Raw genomic sequence first — 26902 nt, 5'->3', positions numbered from 1 at the left:
GCCGTGTCGGGGGGCAGAGTACTGGTTGTGTTGACTGCACCGACTGACAGGCTCCTGAGTGGGAAGCGAGGTAGGTCTCGGGGGATCACGATTAACCCGGGATCCATTTGAAGACGCCCCACCTGGGGCCGTGCAACAAAATGAAGGTAGCTTGTGTTCTCCGTTATAAATTTCCTCTTCTAGTTCTGCATTTATTTTTAAAAACCGTTGATGGCTGTCATCTGAAAGCAATTTGAGATTCACGTTTTTCAACAGGAAGGGATTTGGAAGTCACAACATTCTCATTTGTTCAGGAACGAAGCGATTCTGATAATCCACTTGCGAGGTTTCGAGCTGGCACCCCGTAGAAAGTAGGCTTTGCTTTATGGCACACCCACCACCTTCCCTGTGAAAAGCTGAAGCCGTGTGAGTGGCGTTGCGGCTCATGTGGAACGTAGATTGGAAGAGTGTGCCCGTTGTGTGTTTCAATTGCGTTTCGTGGGCGGGCGTTCGTAATAGGCGCATTGGAGTTGGTACCCCCGTTAAGATTTGAGGAGCCTACGCGACTGTACTGAAGCTCCACCCAAACTCAGATCTCCAGAGGGGGGGAGAGGAAGGGAAAGTGGGATCCTCCACAAAGATCTGGGAGGAGCACTTTCATTTCTCTGGGTTTCTAGGTTTCCATTTGCACAGCGGCCCCCGGGGTGGCTGACCAGCTTTCTGGCCCTCTTCCGGCCTGTGCTGGGATCGGGGTCCCCTGGGGTCCCCTTCCCTTCTTACACGAGGCGTGCACACACAGCTCGCTCTGGTCGGCTCGGTGTGAGCACAGTGCTGGGGTGCGAGCCCCGTGGCTTCTGGACCCCTTCCCTGTGCCCGTTGGTGACTGCAGTGAGCAGCACCCCTCCCCCCTTCCTGGTCCCATTGTAACCATGTGGTGTGAGTGAGACTCAAATCCTGCTTTGTCCTAAAACACGGAGATTTTGAGGATGTTCCTGACGCCCAGCATAACCTGCACTGAAGCGTGTCAGTTGCCGAAAGCGGATCTTGCTTGGGTTGGATGTTTGCAGTGTCCTTTCCACACACTGCGTCTCCCACTCCCGCGTCTGGAGCCGAGGGAGAAGGCAGGCTGAGTCTGAGGAGTGGGGGGCCCACGGGACAAAGGCACAAAGGGGACTGCATCTTTGAAAAGCACTGCGTGTGACCTAGATGTAAGCCTCAGGAGGTCAGTCCCCACACGGCCACCTTGGCTCCCAGGGCCCGCGCCTTCTTCAGGCCAAAGCAGGAGTTTTAAGCTGCGGGGGGAGGTGCAGCCTCTGTTCGTGCAGCCTCTCTTACTCACTACTGTTGTCTCTGGGCGTCCTTTCCTAGCTGGGCCTGGTTTCTAAGTTCTCCTCTGCCCTGTTGTCCTCTAGAGAAATTTACAGCTACTTTGGCTACAGCCTGGCAGATGCTTTAGCGTGCCCGGATTCTTCCCGATGACTGAGTTTGCGTAGTTCTTGGCCCATTCACAAACGTCTCTCCCACGCTGAGCGAAGTCACACGTTGAGTAGCAGGCCTGCGGAGACAGACAGGCAAGCTGTGGGGTTCCAGATGTCACAGGAAGGTGTCTGTTTCTTCACAAAGCGTGCTTCGCCGCAAAAATACAACCAACCAGTTGTTGAAGGCAGAAATAACTAAATAGCAGTAGAGGTTTATCTCCCAAGGAGCTCCGGTAGAGTTTCATGTATGTAAGTGTACATGTAACTTCCTTGACAGTTAATAAAGGAAAGCTAGGTATCTAAAGGATCTATGTTAGAGCCAGCAAAATCACTGCTAGTGTTGATGAGGCAGTATTTTAAAACATGACCGTTCTACAATGAATAAGCTGTAATTTTGCAGAGAAAGGAGAACCAGCCTAGACAGTCTAGTATTCTATTGCGAGTATTTATGTGGTGTCTCCTTAGTGAGGATGTTGTGTTGATTATTTCTAGTGAAAGAAGGAGTCGCCAAGAATTCTAACACAAAGTGCCCTCAAACATACGTGTTCATGGGAAAAATACATTTCACACACAGGGTGGGGCAAAAGTAGGTTCCTAGCTTGCAAATATGTGAAACAGTTTTTCCTTGTATTATTATTTATTAATTGGTGTAGTATTTGACATGCGAACAACTGTACACCTCCTTTTGCCCCACCCTGCTCTAGAAAAAACGAGGTCCCATGTAAATATGCAGAATCAAAGAGCCAGATCCGGAGCTGGGAATCGTCCATTGGAAGAGCCGCTGAGGGGGGCTGGGGAGAAACCTGCGGGGCAGTTCCTTTCCACACCCCGAGTTTCAGGCTGACGTGGCTGCATCAGAGCATTTCTGCGCTCTTTGCCTCACCTGCACGCGGAATTCAAGCTCCCTCCGAAGTGGCCGTTTCACAGGGAATGGATACGGGGAGTGCGCGAGTTTATTCTGAGTTATTGCAAACCCCATTCGGCATCAGGACAGGGTCAGGCCCCTCGCCTCACAGTTCAAGTTGCATTCAAGGCACAAGCGTGCGCCTCCATCCTGCTTGCTGCCCGTCAGCTCTGGGGCTGCTACTGAACGTCGTTCAGAAGGGAAGCGAGCCTGTGGTCCCAGACACGCGTCTGGACACGTAGTCTCGCTTCGGGATTCCCCCAGCGGGAAACACAGTGACTGGCATTACATGCAAAGGGAAGCACAGCAGAAATCGGTTTGCATATCGCAGCCCTGTTCGTGCTTTGAAGGGTGGCATGAAGACAGAGTCACCGTTTACCGATCTACTCCGGCAGCATGCAGGCACCTGCAAACATTACTGCCTGCAGCGCCTTCTCATTCGGGGTCTGTGGGAGTCTGTGGGAGTCTGGGCCCTGCTCTGGTGACCACCACCACCTGTAGCCCTTGATTTCCCTTTATTTTCTTCGAAAGGAATGGATAGTGTTAGGAATTGGGCCGACACTAACTTTTAACCAGAAAAGTGTTGGAGAGATCACGTAAGGAATACTTAGATGTTCACATAGGAAAAGGTTTCAAAGAGCACATGTCACCTTCTGACTCACAACTTCCTGGCCAAGTTCTGGAGAAGCACGTGGCCTGGAGGTCCCTTCCCGAAGAAGACAGCTGTGAGTCAGCTGCTTCCTGGTTTGCATCTCTGACATCCTTCTGTCTGCCTCTGCACGTACTAGGTCCTGCTGTCATAAACAAACCCAAACAAACGTTACTCTTCCTCCGAAACCGGCAGGGACGCGTGGGGGAGAGACCGGTGTTGCTGGCGAGGCCGAAGGGATGGCCGGGCTGCAGTGATGGGGAACTGCCTTAGTCTTTTCACTCAGTGACTAAACGGGGTACGTGCATCAAGACTCCCAAATAGAGCCCTGGCTGGCATGGCTCAGTGGATTGAGCGCGGGCTGTGAACCAAAGCGTCGCAGGTTCGATTCCCAGTCAGGGCACAATCCTGGGTTGCAGGCCAGGTCCCCAGTGGGGGCCACATGAGAAGCAACCACACATTGATGTTTCTCTCTCTCTCTTTCTCCCTCCCTCCCCCTCTCTAATAAATAAATAAATAAAATCCTAAACCAAAAAAGACTCCCAAATAGAGTCATGCCATTTGTTGTGCTCAGTAATGCTAGAAGTTTTCTGTGAGAAGATGGATGCTCCTAGATACTTTATCCAGAGAGCTCTTTATCACTATCTGGAGTGTGACAAAAAAAAGGATTGAAAGGAACCTAATGTTGTCTTAGGGAATTTTATTTATACAAATACAGCCATTTAACTTTATAGTTTAGAAAAATGTTCCACAATATGGAAGCAATACCCACAGGAAAATTGAGAGAACAGGACAAAAATCTCTACCCGTTATTTTATCCTTAATATATTCTGTGTATTATATGATGTGTTAGTGTATGAAAGAGTCCGGTCTGCAATGGGACGGGAGCGAATGAATTATCTCTGAGTGGCGGTTCCAAGTTACTTCTTTTTTAAAAATTTCTTATTTAATATAATGAGTCTATATTACCTTGGTAATCAGAAAAAGCACACATTTTTGTAAAATACATGACACATTTTATAAAGTAAGTTCTGCCCACATTTATAGTTATTCTGTAAGTACTCTATATTTACTTTATTGGTTTTCCTAAATCTGTTTTGTATAAAAAAGGTATTCTAGTTTCCATACTTTTTTTTGTAATCTACTTGCTCCATAAGTACAGTATATTTGAACATTTCCCTTGGAATATTAAATATGTATATATTTTAAAGATTTTATTTATTTATTTTTAGAGAGGGAAGGGAGGGAGAAAGAGAGAGAGAGAAACATCAATGTGCGGTTGCTGGGGGTCATGGCCTGCAACCCAGGCATGTGCCCTGACTGGGAATCGAACCTGCAACACTTTGGTTCCCAGCCCGTGCTCAATCCACTGAGCTACGCCAGCCAGGGCAGAATATTAAATATTTTTATATCCACTTCGTTAGTAATGAGTAATTTTAAAATCCTGTGTCGGCATGCCATAGCTGACGTATTTTCTGTTCAGCATTCCTTTCCCCCCCGTTTCTGCTGTTCCATGCGTTCTTCCAAGTGTGACCGTTCCTCACGTGACTGTTTCCTGGGAACGGCTGCAGCCCAGGCGCCCTCTCCCCACTGGCGTGTCCCTGCGGCGGTCAGCAATATCCGCCCTCCCCCGCAGCACAGGCTTCTTCAGCTGGCCTCGCTGCTGAGAGCTGACTTCTTGTATCGTGAATAATTTGCCAGTGTTCCCAGCCAGCGGATGATGACCACTGGGCTGTGGGCCCTGGTTCTGAACAACCCGTGCGCTACAGATGGCGTTTGTTTTTTTTTTAAAGGGCTGTGAGAAAAATAGAAAGAGGAGTACGTGACCGAGGCTGTGTGTGTGGCGTGAAAAGGCTGAGTGTTTACTGAGGTCAACTGAGTGTTGGCCTTTGCGGGAACGTTAACTGCGCCCTGAACTCGAGGCGCGAAAGAAGTGCTCCGTGTGCCTGGTTTGCATTCTTGTCTTGGTTTCTGTATAATTTCAAAGCTGATTTGATACGTTTTTGTATCTACATTTACATATCATGTCTGAATTTGCATAAGGTTATAAAGGATCTTCCTTTGAATGACACAGATGTTTTGACACATGCAATTTTTTAAAAAAATTAATTGCTATGTGAATAATTTTTATCCCTTTTCTTTTCTTAACTTTTAAAAGCATTACCAAGAAAACACAGAGTACAGTTTTGTAAATAATGAAAATATGCTCATTGTGTTAATATATTTTTAAGGGGAGAATAGGGAAAACAGAGAGGCTAATTTATTATATTCTAATATGCTGAAGTTTTGGGTCCTAGATATCAAAAGTGAAAAAACTGCCTATATTCTTCTATTTGTGAAATTACATAAACCATTTATCATTAAATATGCCTTCTCTGAACCCTGTAAAAGTCCCACAATTTGGTATCATTTTAGCATTATTTGAATATACATATAATACACAGAAATTTTCATTGGGTGCTTACTATATAACAGATACTACACTTGACAATGTTGAAGTCGGACATCAACTCAAAACCTCACTTTTTCCTTCCGTCTGCTTCTTACCCACCGTCTGACAAATTGTACTTTGCTACACCGTAGTTTTCTCATTTGCAAATGAGGACAGTAATGGTCGCTTTGTCTGAAGGCTATGAGGAGGCCGTGATGAGATCATCCATTAACGGATGACCTGGTTTCCAACCCTGAGTTACAGCTTATTGACTGTTGAACTAATTAAGCACTTCCACTAATAAATAGGACACACATGTTCAAACCCCTGCTGTGCTGCAGAGGGACGGCGGCTGGCTGGCCTGACCGTCTGTAAATGAGTGCGCGGTGGTCGCACGTGTGTGAAATTCTGAGCGCAAGTTGGGGCCCCGAGTGCCCGATAAATATTGACCATTTAGCTCCTGCCATTTCTGTTCCCTTTACCCTCGTCTCCCTCACTTTGTATAGCGTTTGTAACCAGGATTTTATAAAAACACCAAAAATAGAGGTGTGTGTATGTGGGGAATATAAAACCCATTGTTCTACACGCTTTTGTTAATGTTCTGAACAATGTGCTGGTGTGTGGCACTCCCAGGCTGGAGAAGAGTTGGTCCCCATAACGTCTTGGTGTGGAACGTACCTGTTGCTATTAGTTTTAGTTTCGATGAGTCCGGCTGTCAGAGCTGCCTGTGGAGACACAGGGACACTGAAGCGGCAGAGCACTGGGTCCATTTCAGAGCCACGGACGTCGGACGTGGACGGGAAACCCGTGGACCTGTTTCTGCGGCAGTAGATCCTTTCCCCACCCCTTCCTCATGCCCCAACCCCCCTGCCGGCCCCCAGAAGCAGCTCCGCATCCTGTGGGAGCACGGTGAGAGCACAGGTCGCGTGAGAAGATCGTTGGATCAGCCACGGAGCACCGGGGACGTTTGGAACCAGGAGCCGAGCAGCTCTCGCACCAATGCGTGCGGACACGGATGGGAAGGGGTCTGCATGCTACACGCTGGTCACAGGCAGCGACGGTCCAGCGGGCGGAGTTAGTTCATTCAGGTCCACAGTCAGTTCGGAGCCATCTGGAAATCGGGGATGAGAACTCACGATTAAATTTTTAGTATAAAATAACCTAGGACACACCATCTTTTAAGGAAATTGAAAAAAAATGATGTTTATTTTTGCTTTCAGGGAATATGGAGCCATTGACGATGTAGATATCGATCTGCATATTGATGTTAGCTTTCTTGATGTGAGTATCAATGGATGCAATATGACGGCTACATTTTTTAAAAGTTGATTTTTATTGGGGTGGATTTAGTTTTTGTTTCTCTTCTAATACTATTAACAACATACTGACTTTTTCAGAGTGATTTAGGAAGAAATGCCAATATGACGTGTTGAAGAAACAGATTTTATGTATATATATACTTGTGTTGGTTCTTTTAATACTATACACCCTCAAATTTACAGTTTAGTGCTCTTAGAATAGTACTTCAGCATTTCTTTTCATTTTTACTTTTACATGAGAAAGCAAAAATTAAAAGTAGTTCAGTTTTCTTTTTACAAACCAGCAGATTTTGAGAAAATGTGTAGGCCTTAATGATTTATGCATGTGTTCAAAGTAAGTTAAAATGTGTTCTAATTGGGAAGCTGCATCAAGGACTCTAAATGACGACTAATTCATCTTCAAAATACATGTACTTGCACAGGAGGAGATCGCGGTGGCTTGGGAAGTGGTTCGAACAGAGCCCATCATTGTCCGACTGCACTGTTCACTTACGCAGTATTTGAATGGCCCAGGTGAGGTTTATTTCCCTGTTATTTAGAGTTCTAACTAGTTGTGCATTGTGCATTAAGCAACGTGACTGTTCGTTTGGTAATTCTGAGCGTAATTGCAGCTGTCTTGATAAAAAAATTTAAATGCACCTGCATCCCAACGAAGATGGTCTGTTGGCAATCTAACTCATGGAAAGAGAAGCTGTAACATGTAGTTGTTTAGATTTCAGAAGTTGACAAGTTGTTGTGGAATGAGCCCATTAAATCCTCAAAGAGAACGGCGCATATAGCAATAGCTCAGTGAATATATTTTGGGTTGCCCTTAGGTTTAATTATGTCTCTGATTCTGAGGTTCAGTTTTAATGTATGTTTTTCTCACCTTTGATTACCGATGAATTGAACCTAAGTGTAACATCTTTCTGTTTTTGAAAATAGAAGTCATAGTACTATTTTCATTTTCCCGTAGCTTTAGGGATGATTTTGCTTTACTTCAAACGATAGCTACTTATGACGAGGGATCCTATTGCAATGGTTTCCAAGACTTACTGGATTAAACTCCTGTTCTCCTAGCTAACATAGGCGTGTGCACACACACTCACGCACTCAACTGGATCTAGTCACATTGTTCCAGTTGCCTCCTGCTGCGTAACAGACCACCCCAAGTATACTGGCTCAAAACCGCCCACCCCTCACCATTCTGGGTCCAGCTGGGCTGCTCTCGCTGGGAGTCCCCCATGTTTTTGCAGTCAGATGGATGGTGGATGAGGCTTTTGTCGTTAAAGGCTCCACTGGGTTGGATGCCCAGCAGTCGACACGACATCATCTCAGAGCCCAGCTGGGACCGTTAACCAGAGCGCCGGCCTCACGCAGGACTCCTTCACATGGTCTGGGCTTCTTGTAGCAGGGTGGCTGGGTCCTGAAGGAAGTGTTCCGAGAGAGAGGGTGTGGGCACTGCCTGGGAGAAGGCTCAGTGAGCCTTCCACTGTATGCTCTTGATCACGGGAGAGGAAGCACCCACCTGGAATCAGGGGACGGGGCGTGGGTGGCATCTGCCAAGGTTGCGGCCGTCTTTAGTCCGCTGTGCACACGTCGGCGTGGTCTCTGCGTGTTTTATTTTTTCAGCCACATCAGGGAACTTACACCTACTGTTAGCGTTCACGTAAGGAAAGTGGCTGTCCTTTCCAATTGATGAAGCATATAGGAAGCGTTCACACTTTGAAAACGATTCTGTCGTCTCCTCTTTCCCACTTGGGTGTAACGCATTCTACCTAAATAACCCGCCCTCGGTACAAATAACAGAGTGAGTGATGTGATTTCATGTGAGGCAAGGGCAAGTAGATATTTTGTACTTGGATCGTTTCGAATGTATACAAATGTGGTAAAGAAGAAAAAGAATTATGCATCATCCCTCCATACCCAGGCAGCTGAGTACAGTTTGTTTTCCATGCATACGCGTTTTATTTTCATGAAGCTGACACTGAATCGGTGAGTAGTGACACATCTTAGAGTTACGTCACGAGACCATCCTCATCGAGTATTCTGAAACAGAGTGATGCGTGGTGGCTGCACGGTATTCCAGCCGACAGGTGTATATATTTTTCTTTCTTTTAGATGCGCCTATTTAATTTTATTCTGATCGTGAGTAAAAGAAAAGAAGCCTTGATGTCAGAGCTTTTGTGTTTTTGAATTATCGGGGCTCAGGATGAAACTGGGTCAGTTTACCCCTGCTCTCTCCCCAACTGCTCATATGGGAGAGAAGAGTGTGGCTGCTTGTGTGTGATCACACCACTGTCCCTCGTTTTTGTTTTTTTTTAAAGATTTTATTTATTTATTTTTAGGGAGGGAAGGGAGGGAGAGAGAGAGAGAGAGAGAAACATCAATGTGTGGTTGCTGGGGGTTATGGCCTGCAACCCAGGAATGTACCCTGGCTGGGAATCGAACCTGGGACACTTTGGTTCCCAGCCCTTGCTCAATCCACTGAGCTACGCCAGCCAGGTGTCCCTCGTGTTTAACATAACCTCCAGTTTCAGGCAGAGATTTCTCTTCACACTATCTCTTTGAAGAGTTGCTTTTATAAGTAGTTGAACAATTTTATAAATGTGAAGATTTCAACGATTACTGTAATTCATGCTTAGATGATTTTATTGTTCAATATCACTTATTTATAACTCATCCATAATTTGATTCTTTTCATCTCGTATGTAATAGTATGTAAAGCAAAGACACAGAGGTTCTGCTTTGTCTTTTCTGCCTGAGAACGGCCCTTGGTTTGGTGAGCAAGACAAGTTTGATCGAGTATAAATGTATGGGTTCCTCATAGTTTCCCCCCAGAAGACAAAAATGCTTTAGAAAAAAATCATGCTAGTTTGTATCTGAAGTGTTTTAACTTTGTTCCCTTGTAAGAAATCTATTTGATTTTGTTCAGTTCGTTATGTGTACTTACTGTGCTATTTTTTCTGTTTCTCCTTGATGTTCCTTTTGTATGTTTTTTATTGATATGCCTAAGTCTTAGTTCACCTCAAACAACTTTTACGTAATCATTTTGTTCCTCCTTGATCTCCCCACCGTGGTATATGTGGGTCAGATCGAACACCTGTCTTCCGTTTGCTGTGTTTTGTCGCGTGATAATGCACACATTGTTGCCCAAATTTCTGAGGGAGAAATAAGGATGCACGTGATACACGGGTGTAATGATCACATGCCGTGGATACAGTAATGGATGTAACGACCCCACGTGCAATGCGCACAAACCCGGGTGTGTGTTGCACACGGGAGCACATTAATTGCTCCCAGGAGCAACCACTGCTGCCTGTCATTTATCTTAGTTTTTCATCCTTCATCTCAGAGTGTGTTGTACATTTTTTTTTCCCATTTGTCTTCTACTGTATTAAGTAGACATTAAGACTCCATTAAGAATTTCTTCTTCATTCAGTCTTCGATTAATGTCTCCCTTCTATTTTTGATTTAACTACCATCTTCCCTGACTTCACTTACTGTTTCCTCTGTCTCATTAATTGCATTCATTTTGTTTGTGTACTCTTGGTCTGAATTGTGTGAATGTAAATCAGTAATCGTCCACCTGATGAGTTCATTCCTGTAGATGGAATTTTGTTTCGCTCGGTGTGGAAGCAGGAGCTGAAATGTGCTTCTTTCAGGAGTCAGCGTGGTTTGTGTGTAATTTCTTCGGTTAAGAAGGAAGAAAGAATTGCACCCTTTCTCTTCTCCAGATGCATTATTAGTCTGAGACCTGACAGCTGGGGGCGGAGGGGTCTGTGACTCTGCTGGTGCCACCCACTGACCCCCTCCGGCCCCCTCAGACCCCCTCCCCAGGGTCTTCATGCTCTGCTGCCAACAGGGACCTGGGCTTCCCCATTAGACACAGTGGGGCTCGCTCTCTCCCGGGCAGCCCTCACCTGCGCCCTCACCCCTCGTTCGGTGTGGCTGGTGTGCGTGTCCTGCGGCCCAGCCACCCTGCCCTGAGTCCGGATGGGCTTTGTCCTGTGATTTAGGCCCCAGTGTTCCCCACTGGGCCAGGCCAAAGCGGGGACTGGACCCTTTTCCTGTCTCCCTCCTCCTCCTCTGTTGGTTTCTACTGGGAGCGATTTCATAGTCAGCTCTCGGGCCCAGATCTTCACTCGGGGTCTAACTTGACCTTAGATGGTGGTTCCCAGGAGCAAGAGGCAAGAAAGAGGTCCGAGTCTGCTTCAGGAGGGAGCCTGCCAGTCCGACCCTCAGGGAAACTGCTCTGAGGCACGTATTTAGGGATGCATTAGTGGGGTCTTCCTTAGCTTCCTTCCCCGTGGTTCCGGGCACGGGGCCAGCCCTGCAGGGCCCCTTCCCTCCGTCCTGTCTGTGGCAGAATTCTCCCCGTGTTTCTCATGTGGAGATGACCTCAGTGCGAGTTCCCGTCCCTTTCGCTGGTGCCTCCTGTTTCCATCGTGCACTGTCCACGAGGAAGCTCCCTCCAGCCCACCCACCCTCACTGCCGTCTCAGGAGGACATGTCCCCAGAGGTTATCTCCTTCTTAGGAAAATTTCAAGGGAAACATACAATTTAAAAGGGGCATTTCTGGACATACATGACAACAACAAGAGACAGTGATACTAAAAAGGAACGCATTTATTATTCCGGAAAAGAACAGTTAGGGATCATTTTTACTTTATGATTTGCATTACTGCAAGCAAATACAATGGTGAGAAAGCACCTCTTGACTGTTTGCAACGTGTCTTGGAGGGTATCAGTATTTATGGTAAAATTAGCTTGAAAAGCTGCATGACTAATACAGGGTTTAGACTGACCTCGTTGAGTTCTTTTTGAAACACTTCTATTGCTAGGCTTTGGGAATGTATGAATCACACTGTGCAAACTAAATTTGGCGAGGGCTAATCTGACCACATATCTATGAGTGAACAGGAGTGATAAGATGGGAAGAAATAGGCTTCCTTATCCTCCTTGAAATTAAAGATAAGGTTTATCTTTATTGTAAGTGGGGAAATACACTCTAAGTAAAAAGAAATGAGGGTTACGATTCTTAGGATGTTCTATATATTTTCCCAGAATTGTTGGTATGGTGGTCTGGTTTCCGATCTCAAGGATAGGGACGCTTTGACTTTGAAGTGGGCCACCACTGACATTGAAAGGTTCTTCTGTGCAGACCATGTTGTGTCAGAGACCTCGCTGTCCACGCGCTGAGAGTGTTGGAATGATTTCCATGTGTCTTAAGCGGCCCTTCCCAACCTGAACTGTATGACAAGGAAAATTTGAGTGACTTTCACCTTTTTAAAAACATGAACCTATTTTATTAGTATATTCTTTCAAATAATCTTTTTTTAAAGATTTTATTTATTTATTTTTAGAGAGGGAAGAGAGGGAGAGAGAGAGAAACATCAATGTGCGGTTGCTGGGGCCCGTGGCCCGCAACCCAGGCATGTGCCCTGGCTGGGAATCGAACCTGCGATGCTTTGGTTCGCAGCCCGCGCTCAATCCACTGAGCTACGCCAGCCAGGGCTCTTTTAAACCATTGACTGGTGAGTGGTGAGTGCCTTTTCTGAGAGGCTATTAATTTCATAGACATCGTTGTTAACTCACAGAAACAGCCCAAATAGGAAGCCCGTGGCAGGGCGTGCTCCGGTGCCTCACTCTCATCCCCTGTGGTCTTGCTACAAAAACGGTGTGAGCTTACACATACCTCTCTCTTCCACCGGGAGAGAAGTACACCAGGGTGTCCAACCTGCAGCCCAGGATGGCTGTGGAGATGGCCCAACACAAAACCGGAAATTTACTTAAAACAGCAGGAGATTTTTTTGTGATTATGTGTCACTGTATTTAATGTGTGGCCCAAGGCAACTTCTGTTCTTCCAGTGTGGCCCAGAGACGCCAAAAGGCTAGACATCCCGGTATACTGTCTACACATTCCTGTTTATACTTACTATGTGTATTATGAAGATTATTTATTATTATTGTGTATATATAATATACAGGGTCTGGCAGAAGGAGCGTGGTTGGTAGCATCATAATAGGGGTGTCATTTATAGTTTTGATTTTAACATTTCACCTAAAACATCAAATGGTGTGTTTGAGTGTGATATTGTCATGTTGCAGAATTACATGCTTATGATTTTGTAATGAAAGATTTTGTAATAAAAGGAGGGGCATTATTAGTGCTGGACCCTGTATTTATATACACACATACTGTACCTTAGTATACAACAAACGGTGATCAACAATGATCTTCAGAATCTCTGTACACGAAGCATAAAACTGACGCGTAGCACTGTGTTGCACCATTTTTAAATGCGTGCGTATCACATACTGTACAACGTATAAACAGGCACCTGTGTAACTTTTCTTCTAGGTACGAGGTTTCCTCTGTGTGCGTGCACCCAGGGTTACATGTGTTGCTCCCCTTCCTTGCCCGGCTGACGGTGGAATGCCAGCTCCCCATTTCGACTGATCTTTTTTCCCTCTTTGCAGTGCCCACTGTTGATGTCTTTCAGATTTCCACCAAAGAGCGGTTTGGATTGGGACATCAGCTGAAAAAGTAAGTTTTCCAAAGACTAAGAAATCACTTTCTATGCAGGAGACTCGGGCTGTCCCTTGCTCATCATTCTCCCCATTTTGAAGTGAGCACCTCCTTAGCTGGCAAAGCCTGAGGTCAGAGCTGGGCCGTGTCCCCTCGGCCTCCCAAGGTCACCCTCCCATCCCCTCCAGCTGGCGCGGCACCTGTGGAGGCTGCCAGGGAGGACCCGGGTCCCTGCGTCCCTCAGGGCACCTGCGGGAGGAGCCGGGCCCGTGGGAATAGTATTTCATGCCTCTGGGTCTCTCCTGTGAGTTGCCCTGCAGTGACTGGTCACCACGGAGGTCTGTGTGCTCCGGGTTGTGCCTGACTCTCTCCCCCGTGGGTTCTAGTGACGGCCCCTCTGCGTGTCCCCTGGTGCTCAGAGGTGGGAACAGTTCCACAGAGACTGCTGAGGCTCCCGCTGCGCCCCTTGTCCCCACACCTGCGCCCCTTTGAAACGATCCTTTTGTAAAGAAACCCAGTACTCTCTGTGTGGTCTTTGACTCGTACCATGAGCCGATTTATCTCTTGTAGACATAGATCTGCCCCACTCAGCCTGACTTTTGCAACATGGGTGTGCACCTCAATTAGCCACAGTCGGAATCTAAACTTAATAAATTCCATAGTTATTAGAATATTAACTTTAAGAATTCGTACTTATGGAGACGTCCAAGGATTACTTATTGTCCCGAGTACAGCTGCACGCTGTAATATGACATTTGAATCTTGCTGCAATCTTGGATGAAGAAAATCTTCAGAACTTAAGTGTACATTAAAAATCTTCCCTTGTCCTGAGCTTTGAGGAGACTTTCCAACGAACTGGTAAGTTCGTTGTGCACCATTATCAGTTTCACGCCGTCCTTCCTCGCTACCTCCGCTGCTGAAAAGACCCAAAATAATTCCGCACGTGACAGCTGACCTCCTCTCAGCCAGCAGACGACGGCTGGGGTGCAGAGTCGGAGGGCTGTACCTCCTCCGTTGGTGCGCGTTAGTCCGGGGACCCCTGACGGATACTGAGAAATTAGTACTGGCTCAGTGCCTAGGGCCACACCTGTCCCTTTCAATGACATACGTGTCCACACGTGTCAGCCCATATTTGGTGATGCAGGTGTGATCGCTGTTGTTGTACTGTACAGGCTGACGTAGGCAGATTCTGTCTCCTTCCCTCATTTGTGGACACGTGCAATAATAACTTCTTTCTGCGGGTGTCGTGAGACTTAAAGAGAAAAAAGTCTGTATTTGAGGCTCATGTTTTACTTCCTGGTGTACTGTAAGTTACAAACAAGTGATAGTACCATTTTTCTGTTGCAAAAACAGTCCATGTTCCCAGTAGCCGAGAAGAGCATGGAAAACAAGCAGTGCGGGATTGACCTGAAAGGCAGTCAAGATACTCAGTGTATTGCACCCGTCATGCTTAATTGTAAAAGTTCCCGCCTACTTAAATATCAGACCTAAAGGGGCCACGGCCACCTGAAAGAGGGGCCACAGAGAAGATGCTGCCCCTTGAGACCCTTCTCAGAAAACAGGGCTGTGAGTCCACAGTGGGCATGCCAGGATTCTTCACCACGCACTGCGGGGAAGTGGGCTTGACTTAGGACACGTTGTTGCAGGGGTTCCCGATCCCTGCCTTCTGAGAGTCACTGAAAATTTAAAAAAACCCATCATATTTATAGGCAAAATGGGCTGTACCGAAGGTAGAATGTACTGATCTCCTATTTACCTAGGAAGTTGGTTTCCCCCGGCTTAGTTTTCCTTAAAATTATAGTTTTATTCTGCTGTACTTCTCACGAAGAAAAACAGGCAAAATCGAGTAAAAAGAAATTGATGTTGCTTGAATCCTCATAAATAACATTGTAATTATTAAGAATTTTTCAAACCGTGTGCCTGGCACCAACAACATAGTTCAGATTTTATTTTGCCACTTCCGCCAAATTCACGGGCCGTGGGCTGTCACTTTATTATAATCTTTAGAAATCCGTTTATCCTTTGATCAATTCTTCTGTCACTGGTATTTTAACTATGTCGTGATGATACACATTAATAATTCATAAAGTCAAAAAGTTCCTGCGTGGTGCTTTTTTGCATGCAGAAGCCTCGTGGGCTGTTCTGCAGCAGCCTCTCGCTAAGAGCTGGCTCGTTTCCCTTCCACGAGAGCGCTCTCTGCATAATAAACACCGCGATCCGATACTAAGTGTCCCCGGGGCTGTGCTAACAGGCTCCCTTTGGGTTGGCAGGATCATGCAGACGTTCGTCACGCAGCAGTGGAAGCAGAGCAAAGAGAAATCCAGTTGCCTGCACAGCAAGAAGCTGTCGGAGAAGAAAGCCAAGTCCCCCCTGCATTTGTTTTCTACCTTGCGCAGGTGGGTGGCAGGCCCTTCGCCCCGTGGGGCTAGGTGCTGCGCGTGCGATCCCACCGTCACTCAGTTCAGAGCAGCCTGCCCCTTACTCCCGCATCAGAAGAGGCAACGAGATACAGGCACTTCATCAAAAAGTGCTCTCTTCGGCTGGCTCTGATACATGCTTGCTCTCCAATCACAGAGTTCTCTCCGCCTAAATTAGTTCCATAAAGCACTCTGGAGTAAGTAGGAGGGGAGAAACCTGATGATCTTTTCTTGCTTTTCAGGAAAAACGCACTTCAGCTCCTGTGACCACTCCGCACACACTTTAGATTTCCCTTGTAGCTGGGTAGGCTGACGGTGCGGTGGCGCGGTGGCGTTTGTCGCGCAACTGAGTTCTGCTCCTGCTGGGGCCCTGTGCTAATCGCTGTTCCATTTTGAAGGTCGCCGAGTTACCCTCCCCCCGGCTGCGGTAAGAGCAAATCCAAGCTGAAAGCCGAGCAAGACGGCGTCTCCAAAACGCACAGGCTGCTGGGGAGGACTTGTCCCGGCACCGTCAAGGCGGAGGACGCCTGCGCCCCCAAGGCGCCGCACCGGAGCTTCGGCCGCTCGCTGTCCAGCGACCCCCGGGCGGAGCCGGCGCCGCCCGCCCTCAAGCCGCACAAGCTGCTGGCGCGGCCCTGCCCCGCGGCCGCCAAGCAGGAGGACGGCCTGGCCCTCAAGCCGCACAAACTGCTGACTCGCTCCTGCTCCGGGGACCCGCGCTGCGAGCACGGCGCCACCCTGAAGCCCCACAAACTGCTGAGCAGGTCGTACTCCAGCCACCTGCGCATGGACGAACTGTACGGGCTGAAAAACCACAAGCTGCTCGGCAAGCCCTCCGCCAGCGCCCCCAAGTCCTCCAAGCCGGAGCTCTGCCCGGAGCCCCCCGCCGCCGCCGCCGAGGGCCGGAGGCTCTCTCTCACCTCAGGGCTTATTGGTATCTTGACCCCGTCTTCATCCTCCTCTTCCCAGCCCGCTGTGCGTACCCGTTTTTCCTCTCGAGTTCTTCCGCCCTAGGCCGAGGTGCAGCCGGAGAGGCTTTGTAGAGATGGGGAGAGAGCTGGTGGAGGAAAGAAGCGCGATTTTGTTTGTTTTTGAGAGTGTGCTGGGTTTTGTAAACGTTATGTTGCTTACCAGACATTTGCAACGGGTACTGGAATGCGAGTTTCGGTTCTGGAAAAAAAAATATATACATAAATGTGGTTATTGATTTGAGGTCCAGTGCAAATGGTAATGAGTGCTCCTGCAAATGGAGAGATGCCAGTTGCAGTCACAGAGCCCGTCTTTGTAAGCAAGCTAAAATTTTAATGTTTGATTAAGTAGGTTTACCTGATCTCTAGTTTTCTCACGTAAGGAGTGGAAGGTAAGGTTTGTCTAAGAATTCACTTAAGAGTATTGTCCTTTCTGTTATGTCTAAGAGGAAACTTCCTTGGCCCGTGAACACCATGACTTGTACAGAGAAGCCACATTTACAGCTGAATCAATCCTCTTTGCCTCCCTTGAAGCTGCTCTTGGTGGCTATGAACCCAGTGACTTGATCCTAAAGCTGGTTTTGGGGGTGGAGAGAGAGGAGAGGTGACGGTATTAAAACTTGAGGACTTGGGTGGTGTTGGAAGTCAGTTTCACACAAAATTGGCCTCCAAAGTGATCTGTATTATAGTCAGTTTCAGGTAAAGAAATAGACCTATCTTATGTATATATAGTTTACATGACATAGCTGATACAATATTTGCTTTTGCTAAGTGTGGGGGAGGGTATCTGTGCTGGGAAGGCCATATTTATTTATTCAGTGTTAATATGGATACACCTAGCCATGACGAAATTGCAAAAAGAAAAGATTGTTTTTAGAATGTTGTATTTCTCATATACATTTATTTCTACAGTTCAATTGTTCATTTTACCACAAAAAACGTATTTGTGTTAAGAAAATGTATTTGGATGGATTGATAATTTTAGACGGGCATCCTTAGAGCCCGTTTCTTACTAAAACTGGTGTGAAGGACATACAGAAAAGAATGTCAAAGTTCCATCGTAGAAAGTTTCCCGTATTAGTTAGACCTAAGATAGATAATCTCAGATTCTATAAAAGAAAATGTCTTGCTGTTCTCTCGTGTGGTTAAGCTTAATATCATAGTTTGGAGTTGCAAGCTTTTCAGTCCTGACTAATGACTTTAAAGGGTTAATTGTACCTGACTGTAAAGTGAGTTTGAAATACACGAAGGGAGGAGGCGGGAGCCTTTGACAATGAGTAACAGAGGAAATACGTTTTTTCGTGATCATGTAAAGATGCCAGTCATGTTTACTAGAAGATCAGAAATGAAGACTATTCATTTATTAGGAAAAGATCGCAATAGTAATGGCAGAACGGCAGTTACCATACAGAAACTCCACAGTCCCAGTGTCCTATCAATGACTTAACTCCATCACAGGTGACCCTAGAAGGATCACGCCTGTGTTCACAGTTGTACAGAGTAACAGGCTATCATCCACGTGTTTCCCCATTTTTAAATTTATGTTTGTTTGTTTTTCTTTTACTTTGCTTTGTGTAGGCAAATGGTGCCAAATGCATTCCAGTACGAGATCGTGGTTTCCTGGTGCAGGTAGGAGCGAAGACCCCAACCGCTGTAGAAATATTTTAGTTTTGAGTGGGTGTGGGTGTGTGTTTTTTTAAAGATTTTATTTATTTATTTTTTAGAGAGGGAAGGGAGGGAGAAAGAGAGAGAGAGATACATCAATGTACAGTTGCTGGGGGCTATGGCCTGCAACCCAGGAATGTGCCCTGGCTGGGAATCGAACCTGCGATGCTTTGAGTGGGTTCTCAGACCATGTGTGACCTTGCCCTCCTGTTTCTCCGCGTCGTGCGGTCCAGACCATCGAGTTTGCGGAGCAGCGGATCCCCGTGCTGAACGAGTACTGCGTGGTCTGCGACGAGCGCCACGTGTTTCAGAACGGCCCCATGCTGAGGGTGAGTCCCCGCCGGCGGGGCGTCCGTGTCGATGTCGCATGTCCGGGAAGAGGGTTGAGCTGTGACAATGAGCGAGTCGCCGCATGGGCAGTACATGCTTTCTGGGGAGTGAATTATTTAATACCCAAAGGGGTAGGATTTTGACCAGCGAGCGAATCACTGTCTCTGAAGGAACCCGTGCACGAGCAAGTCGTGTTGCAACAGGGAACTGTTTCTCACCGTGTTTCCTGCCTGTGCCTGTCCGTGCTCTCTCCTCCTGTCCCTTTATCTGCGTGCGCCTGTGTGTCCGCCTGCTTGTGTGTCCTAGATCGTCCGTGTCGTGTGGATGGAGACAGACATCAGTGTCCAGGGCTACGTATGGAAACCTGTGCACGGGTTTCTTCAGAGCCAAACAGTTTAAGATGCTTGCTGCAAGGAGAGGGTCATCTTCATTCCAGCTAGAAGAGGCATATGGTAGCATGCGGAAAGGCAGAATAACGATTTCGGAAAACGCCAGCTCACTGACACAGACATTCGGGGTATGATTGAGGGAGTACAGAAATAAAGTCGATGTGCATTGTGGGGAGAAGTATCCAGTTTCAAGCTTTGCCATTTTTTATTGAGATACAATGTATAGAACATTATTTACTATTTTTATTATTTTATTTTCTATTGTGGTTCAGTTACAGTTGTCCCTGTTTCCCGCCCCCACGACTCTCCCCTGCCCTGCCCACCCTCACCTTCCATGTTCAGTCCTCCCCCGTGCTGTCCTTGTCCGTGAGTCCTTTATACATGCTCCTTGCCTTGATGCCCCCCTTCTTTTCCCCCTGAGCCCCCTCCCCCGTCTGGTATTGTTTACTATTTTCATGTGGACTATTTATTGGATCTCAGTGTGTTCGCAGTGTTCTGCAGCCATTGCCACTCGCTAGGTCCAGAACGTGTCTGTCACCCGTGAAAGAGCCGCTTGCCTGTTGGCCGCGACTCCCGGCTTTCCCTTCCCTTCATCCCCCGGCAACCACTGACCTCCTTCCTGTGTGAATTTGCCTGTTCTGCACGCTTCATGCAGATAGAATCACACACCATGTGGCCTTTTATTTTGGGCTTCCTTCCCGTTGATGTTTTCAGGGTTCGTCCACGCAGCGTGGATCTGTGCTTGACTCCCTCCGTGGTAGAAGGATGTCACATGCCACCACGGGCACACAACATTTGTGTGTCCACTCACGGATCAGTGGGATTACTGGGACATACACACTCTGTTTAAGAGGTTTTGAGGAACTACCAAGCTATTTTGACCTTCTAATATTCCTGCCAAAGGTGTATGATGGTTCGTTTGTCCATGTCTTCACACACACACACACACACACACACACACACATATATTTATGTATAGCCATCACAGTGTGAAATTGTGGCTCATGGTGATTTTGGTCGGCACTTTCCTAACGACTGATGATTGTGAGCGTCTTGTCATGTGCCTGTTGGCCATCTGTGTGTCTTCTTCAGAGAAAGGCCTGTGCCAATGCTTTCCCCATTTCCAGCTCTATGTTGTTGTTGTTGAGTTGGTAAGAGTCTATATAGACTCTTTAGATATATATGAGTCTATATATCTATTTAGCTTATATAGATATATAGATATATGCTGAATATTCTTATTAAATATATGATTTGCAAAAATTTTCTTTTTTCTGTGGGCTTTTTTCAATTACTGTTGATGTTCAGTATTCTAGATTGGTTTCTAGTGTACTGGGTTTTCTTTTTTAATTTTCGTTTATTAACCTTATTGTAGTGACATCGGTTAATGGCACATAAATTTCAGGTGTGCCGCTCCAGGACGCGACCTCTGTATGCTCCATCGTGTGCTTCTGTGGCACACGAAGTTCTTAATTTTGATGGAATCCAAGTTTATCAGTGGGACTGTTGGGTAACTCAAGATCTCAGAGATTTTTAGCTATGTATTTTTTCCTAAGAGCTTCATAGTTTATATCTTAACGTTTAAGCCATTGTACTTCAAGGTTTATACTTTAGAAAACGTCTGTAATAGGCATCTACAAGCATAATTGTCAGATTTTATGATGTATTTGTTTCATTTCACTTTTTATAGGAAACGTATATAAAATTTTTTCCTTGCTACTCCTATGCAGTTTTTTTGCCAGTTAGCTTTTTTCTCACAGACCTATATTGCGATTCTGAAACCCAGATTTAACTAAGTCAGCATTTGTTTATTATGTATCTGCATAAATTATTTTTATGTGGGCGTGGTAATGTGTAGTTGTGTGACTAGGGAATTCATAGTTCTTTGATCGTCTCGGTTTATCCCCGAAGGAGGTGTGTTTTACTTGCGGGTGTCCACCTGTCAACTTTGGTCTGTTTAGCTCGGTCCCCAGCAGTGTCCTGTCCACTGCAGGAGATGATAGTGTTGGTAGTAATGGCACATGCTGCTTTGAGAGCTGTTTATGTGGCCCTCTGTTCAAAGTGCTTCCCGTGGGTTATCTCATTTAATCCTCGTAGTAACCCTGAGGGACGGGTAGTATCGTTACTGTCTCTGCCTTACAGATGAGGGAGACGGTTACTCACTCAATGCCACACTGCCATTAGGTGACAGAGGCAGGATTTGAACTCAGGCAGAATGGCATCGAGGCCGTGGTTCTGTGTCATGGAGGGACCCTTGACTTGTGTAGTTAAGTTGGCTTTTCCTGCGTCCTGGACATTTACTCTACACGTCATTGGGGTTCGCTCTTTGTGGTTTAATGACTGGCAGGTCTTCCCTAGAGTAAGTGCCAGAAATCTCACAGTTGCTATTGGTGTTCTCTGTCCCTGAGTTCAAGTTTCGTTTCACTTTACGTCATTCTGAACCAGTGAAATTGACTGTTTTGGAAGTGGAAGCATGCTGGTAAACAAGAGAGAAAACAAGATTTGTTACATAAATATGACTAGTTATATCCATTGGTCGTTGTGTTGCTGTAATTCAGGCCGATACCTAAGGAAATCAGAAAAATTACTTTGGTTTCTTAAATAGTAAGGTGATTGACAGAGGAAATCAGATCGGGAAATGACAGTCAAAGAGACATTTCATAGTCAAAGGAAGAGCGGTAAACAAAGTTATGCCTTTGGTTCCGTTAGAAATTTCACCTAAATCCAGCTCACTCAGTGTTTCTTTCTCTTTCTTAGATCTGTTGCAATATGTTTTAGTAAGATTTTAGTAGTAACGTATAAAAATTGTTAGAAATTTAATTTCTTATGGTATATTAATAATGAGTCATTGACCATTATTCAGTCCATATGACATGTCACAAACCCATAAATCCCAGAGACACAAGGAGAATAATTTATAACCCAGTTGGTGATTAAACAAGTCAGACAAAGCTCTCTGGTTTCCATAGAATCCTGTGTCCAATGTTACTGCCTTTGTGAGATCTTCCTGTTTCACAGTTCCCTGTCTTTCTTAATTTTTGTTCTCTTTTCTCCAAGTCTGTCTTTTCACTATGACCAAAGCGCTCTTTTCCCCCCAAACTCCTAAAGTTTTCATTTGCGTCTGCTCTTCTGCTGCTTGGCTCATCTCTAGGTGAGCCTGCCACGGTGTCTGCCACGTGGGGAACTGAACTACTTCTTCAGACACAGCAGAATGCTCCAGTTTTCTCTTTTGTTTACAAAGCTGATACGTAAACGTCACTCCCAGGTGTCAGTTCTGATGTGTAACACTCTAATCTGCATAAAACTCCCATCAGCATCATCAGGAGGATTACTCAGAGATGCCCAGCCTTCCCGGGGGGTGGGGGGGGTGGCGAAGTTTTGATCTTCACCAGGAAAACCACGCCCACACCAAGTCATAGGCTCCCTGTATTTTGTTTGCATCAGCTGCAGTGTTAGTGCAGCAGCTGCTCCGAGGTGCTAATTACCTGTTGACATCTTCATCAGGGGGCGTTGCCCAGCAGGAAAGGTTGCGTGGACAGAGCTCACTCAGTCTTACCAGCCTCCGAGTCCCTCGCGCCCTTGCCTTTTCCTCACACCCACCCGGGCACCCCGGTCCCGCATCAGTGCGGCTGTCCTCCCCTCCCATCCCCGTCCGTGAGCTGCCGAGCTGCGAAGGAGAAAACCACACGGTTGTGTAGATAGAGTTTCTACAAAGCGGGTAGTTCGCCACTGATACTGGCGATAATTCTGTGTGTCCTCAGTTAATAGACTTTCCCGTTACCCACGTCAGCGTATGATGTAAGAACTGTGGCCTCGTTCACTCCTCTGGCCGTGCGAAGGTGACCCAGGCGACTTGCTCCGAGTGGATCCATCAGTCTGGGAGTCTGTTCTCACCACCGGAGAACATGGCCCAATCCGGCTGTAGCAAACTCAGCCGGGAAACCTGAGAATCTGTATGTTTGAGTATCCAGCCTTACTGTCAACCTTACACAAATATTCATCACTAAGGTTCTTCTTTTCAGAGTGAAATTATTAATAGTCAGTTATAATTTGGTCATAGTTTAAAGCATTTCCATGAGAATTCTCTAGAAACTGAGTATAAACCTGGATATGTCCTATTTTACCTCCCAAGAGGAAAAGAGCCAGGTCTTCCTGTATTCCGGTCTGACCTTTGAAGAATGGATGAAAAAGTATGTCCTATTCAGCCCTGTTTGTCCCTGCCTGAAAGTTGGGACTTTAAGGTCTGAGCTACAGGCTAAGCTAAATAACAGTTACACCAAGAAGCTTTTAGTTCAAAAATGTGATTTTCTTTTACATCCAAATTAAGTGGAAACTGGTTTTGACGATCAAACAGTAACTCTAGTTGTAGGAGACAGTTGGGGTCACCATGTGTTGGGGTGTAGTCCGGCCTTATCCTGTCTTCTGTGGACCTGTGTTGGTCTCTTTGGGATTCCTGTCTTTCTTGATGTGCAATAAATCTTTTTCCTCACCCAGTGTGTGTCTCCCCCAAAACGTGAGAAGAACCCAAACCATTGATTGTAAAACCAGATATACAGAGAATTAAAGGCTTGCAGGTTTTGTATTTCTGTTTTAGCAAGAAAGATTTTAGCAATGAGTTAAGAATTCTGATACACGAAATTGAAAATAAAAATACTACCTAATGTGCTTCAGTACAAGTGTTGATTAAACACTTATTTTTGTGCATATGTTGGGGAAAAACAAGAAGAAGCAGCTAATCTAGGTTATCTAATATTGTTGATATTTACACAGCTCTCAACCTCCAGGAAGTTTTATAAACCTCACCTCACTTGATTCTCTTCCTTGGTTGGTCCTCTTATCAGCCTGGAGAGCTGGATGTGATTTTTATCCCTGTTCTGCACATAGGAAAACGGAACCATGCACACATGCTCCTGCAGGAAATAGTGTCCACTTTCATCTGTTTTCTATGTTGGGTTTGCATATAATGCTCTGTTTGAACAAAGAGGTTGGCAAAAAGGTTTGAAAACTACTCACCTATACCATGCTAAGTTGATTTCATTGAAATAAAATTCAAAATGTGTTCCGCTTAGCTTAAAAACTTCTAAAATAAGTTTTATCCTAGGGACATAAAAATCCCCCATGCTTTTAAATGGTGCATAATGAATATTAACTTGCAAATGTGGTGTGGAATGGTAAGAGGCACTCACCTTGGTTTTGCAGTTTAAATGATAGGGACTTGCTGCTCGAAAGCAATATAGTACCATAACATGGAGAACAGGTAACGTTTTCCAAATTGAAATGAATTACTGTGAGAGCAAAAACGAAGGCGCAGCCCTGGCTGGGGAGTTCTGTTGGTGATGGTGCTGCCCCGATTCACCAGGGTTGCGAGCTCCATCTCCAGTCAGGGCACAACAAGAACCAACCTGTGAATGCATGGATTCTTCCTCTCTCTCTCTCTCCCTCCCTCTCCCTCCCTCTCCCTCTCTCTCCCTCTCTCTCCCTCTCTCTCCCTCTCTCTCCCTCTCTCTCTCTCTCTCTCTCTCCCTTCCTCTCTGTCTCTAAAGTCAGTCAATTGAAGAAGTTTTAAAAAACGAGCTAGTAAGTACTGTACACATTTAGTTATATTTAAGCACACATAAAGTATGTATAATAAAACACATCATTTCACTTATCCAGTAATAGCTATTAAATTACTATGTTCTCTTTTGAGTCCATGCCAGACTTTTCTGAGTAAGTAACAGCAACAGCGGAGTTTGTGTGGGGTAAGGGGTTAGCTGGGAGTTGGTTCAAGGTGTGAGAATGCTAATCCAAAATGTAACTCCTTATTTCATTAGGGAAGATTGATTCGGGGTCTCCTGTTGGAGTAACAGGTACTTCCTGTGAACAATGAGCTATCTCGTGGTTACATAATATGATTGGAGAGATTTCTTTTAGGGTTTCATCTTGAGTTGACATTTGAACTCACAGAATGTGGATAAACCTGGGGGAGGGGGGGCTCAGTAGTCTACAAAATCTAATTTGCAAATGTTCATCTCAAAATTGACTGCTTTATATTTCTAAAAATGACCTTCCAGTCTAGGGTAGCAGGTTATATTTTATTTCATTTTCCTTGTCATTGTTTAAGGCAACAACTTGATACCATAGTGCCTGGAGTATGTACGTGCACACTCACACACACACCTATTTGAACAATCACTAACTAAGTGTGGTTGATTGTCCAAGGTTCAAATGAAAATATAAAAACCAATCGTTACTCCTATACACTTAACAAGGCTTTGGGATTGATGGGTTTTAGTCATAGGAAGCGGTTACTTGGCACGGGCATTAAAAATAAAGCACCTTCTGTGTCTGTTCACTGCCTCGGTGAACTTGGGGCAAGTGAGGCGTGGATTTGTTTCCCGAGCCCTGAATGAAGTCCAGAGGTCATCCTCTCCCCGGACTCCCGTTTGGATACAGTTTTATTGTACTCAAACACCAGCAGTGGTGTTTGGCACTGTGGCAAACGCACCACAAATGACGGCTTTTATCATTTCAGACCGCACCGTGCTCCCAGAAAGTAAACCAAAACACAAGAAACAAGCCAGTGTTGGTGGGGGAAATTGAGGGTTAAACATGTAAGCACTTAGACACACACACACACACACAGTAGAAGATTAAGAACGAGTTAACCATTCAGATAAAAGAAACAGACGCTGCACAGTCTGATCTGAGTATATCCGGCTAGATAGGGTCGTCTGTGTTGCTCAAGTCTAGAAAGATGAAGAACTTTTCCCAGTGGATTCCCTCCCATAGGCAGCTTTTCCTGACGTTTCTGAAATGGACTCAAACTGCGCATTTCAGGCTGACACGGGAAATCTATCAGCCCTTTTATTTCCCCCTAAGATTCTTTCTCTCAGGGGCCCGTCAACCAGAAACCTTTGAGATCCGTCATGCTTTACATCCACAAAGCCACCGTGGGAGCCCATTCTCAGCACAAAGGATGCGGGCCCTGCTTCCCCACGGGCTAAGCCGCGGACCAGCCGGCCTGAAATAGGCAGGCGCAGGGCAGTGGCCCTCACAGATGCCTCCTCTCTGCGGCGTGGGGCTCCGCCGATTGCCTTGTGTTCGGCCCCATCAGCTACCTAATGCAATGTAACGCGGCAGATAGGATCAATCACACCCATGACACCGGGTTAGATGTGAGAGATGAGAGGGAGCTCTTGCAGGGCAATTGCGCCGTGTATCTTTCAGTGCTGTTGATGCCAGGGGGTTAGTGAAGCCAAAAGTCTTTGCGACAAAAGCAATCTTGCAGGAGCTGGGGAGCAGGGAAGCAGAGGCATGTGTCTTTCTTCCAAAGAAAATCACTCAGGAAAAGGTGGCATTCTCCTGTGTTGACTTCTTTTACACAGATGTGAGGTTGAACCTCGTTTTTTGTTGCATCACCAGCTTAAGTATCTGCTTTTTTAAAGAGAAAATATATCTCGTGCAAATGTATTTAATCGGGAGAGATGAATTTTTCAGCTTAAGCATATTGCTGAATTGTTCTTACAGTAAATGCCTACAACTTGCCGTGATGGATTTCTCCGTCCTATTTGTGACTTCATCTCAGGAAATGTGTATTTACCCGTTGTGACCTAAATACAGAAATTTTCATCGAAGTGATAGGACTCCCTCTCTTTCTGCCATCATCCTAAAACCTCGTCTGTTCTGTTCCTGTTGTCAGTGTCATGTCATGACTTTGACTGAGGGGAGCTGAGGGAGGGAATGAGTAAAAGGTGGTAACCGACCCCTCCTTCTCCTGCAGCCCACCGTGTGTGAGCGCGAGCTGTGCGTGTTCGCCTTCCAGACACTGGGCGTGATGAACGAAGCCGCCGACGAGATCGCCACGGGGGCGCAGGTACTGA

General features: G+C 46.1%; 1 protein-coding gene across 2 annotated transcripts in view; it reads left to right on the top strand.

Moving 5' to 3' along the window:
• The window catches only part of PARP8 (poly(ADP-ribose) polymerase family member 8), a 150420-nt gene that overhangs the window by 92612 nt on the left and 30906 nt on the right, over positions 1-26902 (top strand). For both annotated transcript variants that reach the window (XM_036020161.1, XM_028513755.2), the window contains exons 9-16: positions 6662-6722; positions 7183-7273; positions 13223-13289; positions 15542-15667; positions 16087-16663; positions 18235-18285; positions 18555-18650; positions 26803-26895. In XM_036020161.1, coding sequence (XP_035876054.1) covers positions 6662-6722; positions 7183-7273; positions 13223-13289; positions 15542-15667; positions 16087-16663; positions 18235-18285; positions 18555-18650; positions 26803-26895 — 1162 coding nt within the window. The remainder of the gene's footprint in view (positions 1-6661; positions 6723-7182; positions 7274-13222; positions 13290-15541; positions 15668-16086; positions 16664-18234; positions 18286-18554; positions 18651-26802; positions 26896-26902) is intronic.

This window comes from Phyllostomus discolor, chromosome 3 (genome assembly GCF_004126475.2).
Source record: "Phyllostomus discolor isolate MPI-MPIP mPhyDis1 chromosome 3, mPhyDis1.pri.v3, whole genome shotgun sequence".
NCBI classification, from domain to species: domain Eukaryota; kingdom Metazoa; phylum Chordata; class Mammalia; order Chiroptera; family Phyllostomidae; genus Phyllostomus; species Phyllostomus discolor.
Note: the sequence above shows the minus strand (reverse complement) of the source record. Positions and strands in the feature narration are given on the sequence as shown.